Here is a 10,179-nt window from a genome sequence, read left to right on the forward strand (position 1 = left end):
GCACTGAAACCTTTGTCTAATAAAAAGACTTGAAAGAAAGTATATTGTAGGGCAAGATTGAGGAAAATCAGTACACAAAATGCTTTGTTAGCTTTGTTTTCAAAAGTCTAGTATTTATTTTAATTTTTTTTTTTTTTTTTTTTTACATCTAATTTTTTTTTAAAGTTTATTTTAAGTAGCTATAATATTCTTGCACCTCCATGATATGAATCTCCCTGTTCCATCACATCCCCACAGAGGGGGAGATGAGTCCAGAAGCTGAGATCTTGGTCTTAAACGGTACCAAGTTTAGACAGTGTGGAAACAGTCCACAGCATTCATCTTTCATGTGGCTTCCTGGGAAGCAACATAACAGACAATCTCTCCTGAGCCATCAACACCATGGCATGGCAATATTTGCACTGCCTGGGAATCATTAAGGAAAAGCTGCTGGTGACCTTTTACCATTCCACAATAGACAGTGTGTTAACATGCTGCCTCACAGTGTGAGATGCTGGCTGCTACAGAAGGTCATCCCCAGACCGGCCAAAAAAAAAAAAAAAAAATCACTGGCGGCCTCTTTAACGTTGAACACACGCTACCTTTACACAGAGCCCAAACATTGTAAAAGACTGATCTCATCCTGCCTACCTGCTGTTCGACCTCTTCCAGACACCGCAGGTAACTAAAAATTCGTGAACAGTTCGCCACTACCACTCGCAACTTTACATACAAAACAGTCACAGTAAACACTCACAAATATTCTTCCAATGACAGTTTCAGTTTTCATTCAATCACTTTTTAAATTGAGATTCAATAAACAAGAGACCACCTCTTTGAAAATGGAGGCCAAATAAAGCCCATGTTTAATGATTCCCAAAATTTTGATCAGAAAATACAAACCTTTCAAACACCAGCTGCATATCTAATATAACAGTACCATTGCATTAACTTTGCATGAACTGCTTTTAAGTTCTTCATGATAAAATACTGAAAAATGTTTAATCAAACAAGGCATAAATACAAATAAATCTGCATAATACAAGCTGGATTTAAGAAAGGGGACAATGCAGACATTTTACAGACAAGTTTAAATTAATTTCAACACAAGAACTAAGACTTTGATCTGGAAGCTACGTATGAGAAAGACATTAAGTTTAAATAATTCTAACAGATCAGGTTTGACTTAAATCTGTGAATTGCATATGACCACAACATGCAAGTTTCCTCACTTTTTCCATTGAGGAACATGTATGGAGAGATAAATTTGATAGTTATCTGTTCCTGCAGCACATTGACACTAGTGACACTGAGATAGGATATTAGCCAATACACGCTCTTACAACCAGCATTTATTTCAATATTAAAAGTTAGACTCCAGCTACAATTTTCACATTCATTAAATTTGACAGCAGATCTTTAGAAATAATAAGAAATTGAAGGTTTATATCCACTTGAGGGGGAAAAAAAATGGAGTTCTATTTCACAAGAAAACAGATAACTCCAGCCTTCAAAATACAGACATACATATACTGTAGCTGGTAACCATAACAGTAAGCTGTAATATGCTGTACTTTAAGGCAGCTAAGATCTTAAAAAAAGAAAAAAGAAAGAGACAAATATACATAAGGTAGATTGGGGGATTAACAGTGAAGCCACAGATTGAATCTTTTACTAGTACTTCTGTTCATCCGGTATGGTGGATTTTTGTCCCTGAAATAAAGGGAGACATTTAACATTCAACCGTGGACTGATTGAACCCTCTCGACCAAATGATGACACGCTGTTTTTACTGTCCTGCACCTGTCACCTGACTGACCAGCCCGTGAGCAATAACCCGCGAGAACAGTGACCGTGCTCGCTATTCGTTTCCGCTTCACTCTGAAATCGATGTTCATGTCGCTCATCAAGCTACTGTTTACAAAAATTGATACAGATTCAACCAAATGGTTTCCTGTGCCTTTAGTGTTTTACCAGACAAGTGTTGAAGGAAATGAACGAATCAAATATGCCTTCAATAGAAACTCTCAGAAAAAAAAAAAAAAAAAAAAAAAAAGTACAGTATTTGAACATTTTCATTGCTGTGTTCTTCCTGGATCTTCCAAAGACAATTCCCATGATGCACTGCACACTGAGAAGTCATACTTTATGTAGTAGCACTGATAATCCCATACCACTGAGTTCTTGTATCTTGACAATTTACTTTAGCAGAAATGTTCAATGTTTTTAGTGTCTTACAGATTCCTCCTCAGTCAAAATGTAGAGCTGTGTAAAAGATTATCCACACCACCTGATCAAGAGAGAGAGAAAAAGATGTGATTACATTGACAATCAAAGCATGGGCCTCAGACCTGACAAATTTCAAACTGAGCTGAAGAAAACCATCAGATAGCCTTAAAAACACTGATGTAATACAGGACTTCTGGTACCTTCACACTGTATCATATTCATCTCTCACAAGAACATGTATTTATGTTGTAAGGTATACCCTACAATAATACATACAGAGAAAAACCCAACAATCACATGACCCCCTATGAGCAAGCACTTTGGCGACACACCAAAATTTTCTAGTAATGGTTCTCAGCACATATTCTCTCTTCTTTTCCAAACCAAACGTCCTGCTGGGCTGTGAGGCTTAATACACTGAATTAAAACGTATTACTGTGAGAAAGAACACCATCACAAATTTGGATTGAATTTTAACAGAAACTTGCTCTTTGTAAACACGTTTGGATTTACTGCATGCCTGGGGGAATATCACAATGAAGTTGGATGAGAATCTTTGTTTCCATATTGAAGCTTTACTATATTTGTGACGCAGTCACCTGCTTTGGACCATTTGAAAGAATATCATGTGCTTGGTATATGAGAAACTATAAATAGCACATCATTGCCCTGTGCCCTGCCTGCAAAACTGTGGTTTCTACACACACGTATGAATCTGCTGTCAGATGTCGGACATGCAAATATTTTAGAGAATTCAAACAACCATCAACATCAAGCTACACTCCTGAGTGTCTGTACTCAGAGCCACAGTGCCAGATATTTAATCTAAAAAGGACCTAATTCAGTGAGGTGGTATTTTTTGTTTGTTTGTTTGGGGTTTTTGCTCTTCAAAAACAGAAAAACATCTACAAAACCACCTTAACTACATCTCACAATGCATTTAGAGAAAAAAACAAAACAAAACAACAACATTCCTATTAAGGAGCACATATTTCTCTGGATTTTCTTCCTTGGCATTTGGAAGGTTTTTTTGTTTGTTTCATTGATCAACTAACATGTCAGAGAGTAGGGTGAAAATTAATATCAAATACTATAAGAAGAAAACAATTAAAAAGCTTTAGACAAAGAGCTGAAATTTTATGAATCATAAAAATCTGTAAATGAAATAAAAACTGAGGGGAGGGGGGGAAACAAAAAAGGGAGAAAAAAAAGAGAACATGGAGGTTTAAGGTGACGGTGTTTTTGGTAGCAGCAGTTTAACATCTGGTCCTCATCTAAAAATCAACCAACTGTAAACTTTTAAAGTTTCACTGCATTTCACTCACAGTGGTTTTCTTTCTCCTGGGGCAGTCTAGAATTGAAAAGTACTTCTGTCTGCGTTCGTCTGTGTTTGAGAAGCAATAAACTAAAAAGAATTTAACATAATTATGTGCAGTAGCAAAAATCCACCCTACAGGCCTGTGGAAAAAGCCTGTCGCCTTCCTCGTGTATAAAAACACACATGTTCATTTATGATGTTTTTTTAAATTATATTATTATTATAATAACTATAATAAAATATTATTTTTAATATTTATCATATCACTGTATATAGCGAGATGACAAAGAACAACTATTCACTAATGAATAAATATTTATTGCTCGTCTTTGCAAGCTACATATTAATCATATAAGATAAAGTAATTAACTACAGGGACTGTTAGTGTAATTGCTTGATGAACACTTATTTACAATTATGCATTTCAACAAATTCCAGCGACACCAAAGTGCCACTGCACTAAAGATTTAATCTTTCATCCTATTTGTAACAGTTTTGCATTTTACTGTTACGTTATTTAGTGATTTATTTTTTTTTTGCCTGTCCCGTTTGGTTCTTTTGCCATCAGAATTATTGTCTAAAGGCGAAGAAAGATGCCCAACGGATTTACTTTACCAAATGGACCATCCCAGCCTTGCCGTAATGGTCTGTTTGATTCACCTTTTATTGTTTCTTTTATTTTATTTTCACTTTGCTAAATACGGGACAGACTTGACTGGGGAAAAGAAAGGGGAGAAAGAAAGAGGGAAAGAAAAACAGCGGGGAAGAGGAAAGGTGATAAAGGGCAAACAACAAAATCCAACAAAATAAGCAGACAAAAAATACATATATCTAGTGATTTTTAGTGATTTTCAATTACCATTTCTCATCCTCTGCCGTCTCTGACTGGAGTAGAGTGCACTTATAGGGATCATTTTGTGTGAAAGAAGTGTCACGTGACCCACACAACACCCATGTTTTACATGAGCACAGACAGTCTGAAGTAGACAGCCCAGCTTAGAGAAAGTTAATAACTACTGCCATGATACCCATTATCTCCAAATGGGGTTTCAGACTTTGTTGAGCTAACTAAAGAGGAAATAAGGAAGCAAGTGACAGCTGAGTTCATTGGGAATGGAAGAAACACAAAAAAGATTTCAAAGATCAATAAAAACAGCACGAAAAGCCCAGACAGTGGATGCTTTTCACTGCTTTTATCACTCCGTTTCACTTCAGCTCTTTGTATGTTTGAATTTCATGAATTTCTGTGGCTGGCTGACGGATCAACAGCAGCACAAACCCATAGAGTGCCTGCACCACCTACTTTGTACACTGCCTCCACTGACACAGCTCTCTAGAGGTAAATGGGCCATCCTTGAACTGCTAACATACTACAAATGTGCTACCCTTGCTTAACCCAATGTGACATCTAACATGAATTTACATGCATGTACACCAGGAACCAAATTAGCCAATTTTGAAAGTCTAAGTTTTGTTATACTTCAACAGTTTATACATTTTGAAAGACATTACTAAACCCACCAGAAACAGGGCAAAAGATGTCATGAAGCCTTCTTTGGTGAGTTCCCACGTGCCCCCATACTCTTCCTCATCGATCTGCTGAAAGCTGCTGAAGTATACATACAGGACGCCAGCATTGATAATGCAGAATCTAAAAAGGGCACACAAACACACAAAGATGTTAGCTTTTCAGTGTTCCCTTTGGTACAACAGGATATGTAAAGGGTCAGTGAAAGATGCAAGGTTTATACAAGCTGTACACAATACTTACATGGCTATTCCCAGAAATCCTTTTAGTGGTGCTACACCCCACATCACACCAAGGATAATTGCAATAATTTGTCGGAGCCAATAAATCACATCTAAGAACTCATCCTGTGGAATAAAACAAACATTTTATTTAAAGAATGACTCAGTTATAATGCTAGTAAATAAAGATGCTGAAATAACTACACTATTTGATTTAATGCTATCAAAGGAGTGTGTTTGTGTTGGAAAGGCTGTCCACCTTTTAGGCCTATCCAGGTAATCAGAGATAGCCCACTTTTAATCATTTTGCCCACTCTTCCTTCCAAAATTGTTTTAATTCTGTCACATAAAGTGTTTTCAGGCACGAACGGCCCGTTTAAGGTCATACTAAACCACCTCAATCTGAGCGCAGACTTCGACTTGGCCATACCTCCGAATAGCTCAATTTGTTTTGTTTATTTTAACTGTTCAGAGGTGAGCTTGGTGGTGCATTTTGGATCATTGTCCTGTTTCATAACCCAAGTGAGCATCGTGTTAGTTTTATGCCAGTTGTAACAGATTTTGTGGAAAAAAAAAAAAAAAAAAAAATCAACTTTTGTCTAATCAGTTCAGAGAATATTTTCCCACAAATCATGAGGATCATCAAGATGCTTTTTAGCAGATGTGAGACAGTCCTTTGTGTTCTTTTTAATCAGCAGCTCTCCAATAGATGCGATTTTTGACCAGTCTTTTGTTGCGGAATCATGAACATTGTCCTTAACTGAGGCAAGCGAGGCCAGAAGCTCTTTAGACGTTGTTCTGGGTTCTTTTGTGTCCACCTGGATGAGTCAACAAAGCACTCTTGGAATAGTTGTGTCAGCCACTCCTGGGAAGGCTCACCACTGGGTCACTACAGGTTCTCTCCATTTGTGGATAACGGCTCTCACTGTAGTCCACCGGCATCCCAAAGCCTTATAAATGGCTTTGTAAACCTTTCCAGACTGTCAAGATTCTTATTAGGTTATGACATATAGCCTGGGGGGGGGGGGGGGATTATTTTTTCCACTTTAATAAATGAAATCATCTTTTAAAACCTGCATTTTATATTTACTCGGTTACCTTTGTCTATACAGCACTGTATGTTGACACACTCAGCTACATGTTCTGCAACCAGTACTGAGTATACCACTAAAATAAATACATTTTAGTGGCATAAATAAATTCTCATGTTATAGGGACATGTCAGTGATATTATCGACCAACCAATATATCAGTCAGACTTTGAAAGGCTTACAATATTTATTAGGCAATGAAATTCGTTATGAATAACCACAAACAAGAGCAATATCTGAAAGTAGGGCTAAATCACCAAGATGATTAACTCTGCTCCCTTTAGATCTGACAGCTAGCCCAGATTAATCCTTCGCAGCCATAGCTCCAGCTGGCTGCCACATTACACGCTTTCACAACTTTAAGGCGACTAACAACAAGAGCACTAACATAACAAAAAATGACAAATTGACTGACCTTCTCTTCCCAAACAGCGTTACTGTTGAAGGCTTTGCTCCATGTGGACTGCTTTACACCTCCATTCACTAGATGACTTTCTTCTTTCCGCTTTGAAATGCTCGTCATTCTTTGGGCTTTCTTTCAGCGACACACGTGGAAAAGTTACACTCCAAGCTCGGTGATACCTACAGGTAGATTTCACTGTTCTTCTCCGACTGGAGGCAGAAAGTGCTTGGAAATATTTGAAGGTATTAAGAAAATCTACGCTTCGCTGAGCTGACAGGTTTCAGAAGCTAACCGTAAAAGGGAGTCTGAGCATGCGTAATAGCGTTTGAACCCAGCCAGCGACGGCCAATCAGAGAGTGCGACGTTTCTGCGCCGCTATCCCTCAGAATCGCTATAAATTCCACAGCGACCTCTGATGGTGAAACTCAGAAACTGACACTTACATATATTGGCGTCTATTATATTTAGTAAGCTTCTCAATTTCTATTACAATTAAATCTGCCGTCTATATTGATAAGCTATCCAGAAATGTATATGTAATTATCTTATTATTACCCTTTTTTTATCCAAGTAAAAGTCTCACTAATTAGACGCTGGAGCACAAGAAGTATTAAATAACTTAATCTGAGCTATTATTCTGGGCTGATTCTTTCAACCATTTATTTATTATCTCCTTTGGTTTTTCAGATCTGGTTTTAGTGACTTGGTTCAGTCATTTTTATTTTCAAAGTAAATCAGAAAAAAAATCTAAATGGTAATTGACCTGTATTTGTATAGCACTTTACTTAGTCCCTAAGGACCCCAAAGCGCTTTACACTACATTCAGTCATTCACCCATTCACACACTGGTGATGGCAAGCTACATTGTAGCCACAGCTGCCCTGGGGCCCACTGACAGAGGCGTAAGCTGCTGGACACTGGCCCCACCGGGCCCTCTGAGCACCACCAGTAGGCAACGGGTGAAGTGTCTTGCCCAAGGACACAACAACCGAGACTGTCGGAGCTGGGCGACCGGCAACCTTCCGATTACAAGACGAACTGCCAACTCTTGAGCCACGATCGCCCCAGAGAGATTATAGTCCTCGTCTGACCTGGGAAAGCCTTGGAAGCCACCAGGAGGAATGGAAAATTGTGGCTGAGGAAAAGGATGTCTGGAATACCCTGTGTAGGATAATTCAGATACGCAGAAGAAAATGGGTGGATGGATCTTTGAAACTGCAGAAGTACCCTCAGAGTACAAATACGCCTCCTTGAAAATCACTGTTGTAATGTTTACAAAAAGTCAAAAAATTCAGAGTATATAAATTACTGGCATGCAGCTGTAAAGACCAAAAAGGTGTCCTTTTATGTAAGCTACATAAAAAAGGTTCCATGGTTATTTTCCTTAATCCTATAATTAGTCAGAGATCTCAACATCAGAGACTTCCACAAATAGCACATGTTAGCTCATGGAGCTGCACCTAATGACTAATCAACTGATCTGTTGATCTCAATAAGCCAACCTTTCATTTGGTCTGTGAGACCGCTGCTTTTTCTTGATTTGCTGAAGAACTGTGGCAGCTCTGAAGTATATTTCAAAACTAAGGGATAGTAATAAGGACAGTGTTCTGCATGTCTTGTGGTGAGAAAACATCAAAAGCGCTTCAGTGGATGTGAGCATGTATAAAAACAGAGAAAGGTGTTTCCCTGCATGCTGTGTCAGGACTTCTCCAAGGTATCAAAATAATTACAAGAGGGGGTTTTTTTCATGTGAAATCCTGGATTTTTCTTCTCTAGCACCAACTTGTTATATAAATAATACATCATAAAAAATGGTCATTAGATAAAAAGTTTGGGATCCATAGCCTATGCAGAGATTTCCTAAAATAGCATTTATAATAGCAGGCTGCAAGATTTATATGTTTTGATTAAAAAATGAAATCACAGAAATAATGTGTGACTTAACTGTAATAACTGATGTAATATGAGTTTTTTAGCTGACAAATTGATGAATGGATGCTTGCTTACTTCTCTCACTGGCTGCTCTGACAGTCATAGAGGTACTTCTCTACACTGTCCAGCAGAGGGCTTCATTTGTTTTGATTGAGCTTCACCCCATTGAGTTCAAGTCATATCTCATAGCAACCCCAACGTATACCATGATAACTACAGTAATCGTGATTGTTTAACCTAAACTGACTTATTCGATTAATCAATTAATCAGTGTAAAATTGTTTATTCTTCTTCTTGTTCTTTTGGCTGCTCCTTTTGCCTGCATTGCACCCTATCTCTACCGTCCTTAGGCAACACCCACAAATCTTCTTTGTGGTCTTACTCTTTTCTTCTAGCCTGGAACTCCACATCCTGCATCCTATATCCATTCTTTCTAATCAGGAAATGTCCAAGCCTTCTCCAACTTTGTCTCCGAACAGCTCAACCTTAGCTGTCCCTCTGACATATTCATCATGTCCAACCCCATTCCCTTCTCACTCCCAGTGTAAATCATAGCATCTTCAACTCTAGCACCTCCATCTCTTCTTCCTGCCTTGTTGTCAGTGCCACTATCTTCAAACCTACACCAAAGCAGGTCTCACTAACATACTGTAAACCTTCTCTTTCACTCTTGCTGCAAACCTTCTGTCACAAATCACCCCTCGTCTTGTCTCCACCCACTCCACCCTGCCTGCACTCTCTTCTTCACCTCTCCTGTGCACTGTGTATTAGTTTGGGTGGTTGTATTTAAACTCATTCACTTTCACTACCTCTGATCCTTGCATCATTACTGTTACACCCACCTTTATCTCATTAGCATAAGTATTCTATCTTGTTTGAATTTCATTCCTCTTTTTTCCAGAGCATACCTCCACCTCTCAAGGCTCTCCTCCACCTGCTCCTTACTCTCGCTACAGATCACAATGTTGTCTGTGAACACTATAGCAGTGTCTCACTGTCCTCATACGTGTGCTGCACCACCCTCACGTATTTCTCAGCCAGTTCTGACTCCCTCATTCAGTACCACAGCCCCTCTCTCAGCACCCTATCTTATGTTTTGTCTACATCCACAAAGGTGGTGCAGCTCCTTCTGACCTTCTCTGTACTTCCCCATCAGCACTCTCAAAGCAAGCATTGTACCTGTGGAGCTCTTTCTCAGCATGAAGCCATACTGCTGCTCACTGATCACCTTCTTAACCTAGCTTCAGCAACTCTTTACCATTTCTTCATGTTGTGGCTCATCAGCTCTGTAGTTACTACAGCTCTGCACATCACCCTTATTCTTGAAAATCTGTCTCATCACACGTCTTCTCACGCACTCAGGCATCCTCTCACACTCCAAGATTGTGTTAAACAATGTGGTCAACAAGTGCACTGCCCTCTCTCCTAAACATCTCCATACCTCTACACGTATGTCAGCTGAACAACTAATGTAGTCA

General features: G+C 38.8%; 1 protein-coding gene across 1 annotated transcript; it reads right to left on the bottom strand.

Moving 5' to 3' along the window:
- Positions 1 to 822: 822 nt before the first annotated feature.
- On the bottom strand, positions 823 to 7,073 carry rab5if (RAB5 interacting factor). The gene is made up of 4 exons (XM_063464067.1): positions 6,782 to 7,073; positions 5,298 to 5,401; positions 5,048 to 5,177; positions 823 to 2,269 (listed from the first exon to the last, which is right to left on the bottom strand). Exons 1-4 carry the CDS (start codon positions 6,887 to 6,889, stop codon positions 2,228 to 2,230), a joined length of 384 nt encoding a protein of 127 aa, XP_063320137.1. The 5' UTR covers positions 6,890 to 7,073; the 3' UTR covers positions 823 to 2,227.
- Positions 7,074 to 10,179: the final 3,106 nt, after the last annotated feature.

This window comes from Pelmatolapia mariae, linkage group LG20 (genome assembly GCF_036321145.2).
Source record: "Pelmatolapia mariae isolate MD_Pm_ZW linkage group LG20, Pm_UMD_F_2, whole genome shotgun sequence".
Taxonomy (NCBI): domain Eukaryota; kingdom Metazoa; phylum Chordata; class Actinopteri; order Cichliformes; family Cichlidae; genus Pelmatolapia; species Pelmatolapia mariae.

Excerpts from the sequence above, each read along its gene's own strand:
- rab5if (XM_063464067.1), bottom strand. The coding sequence starts at position 6,889 with ATGACGAGCATTTCAAAGCGGAAAGAAGAAAGTCATCTAGTGAATGGA. Across the intron at positions 5,402-6,781 it reads ACGCTGTTTGGGAAGAGAAG|GATGAGTTCTTAGATGTGAT; the intron begins GTCAGTCAATTT and ends TTTATTCCACAG. Across the intron at positions 5,178-5,297 it reads GGATTTCTGGGAATAGCCAT|ATTCTGCATTATCAATGCTG; the intron begins GTAAGTATTGTG and ends TGCCCTTTTTAG.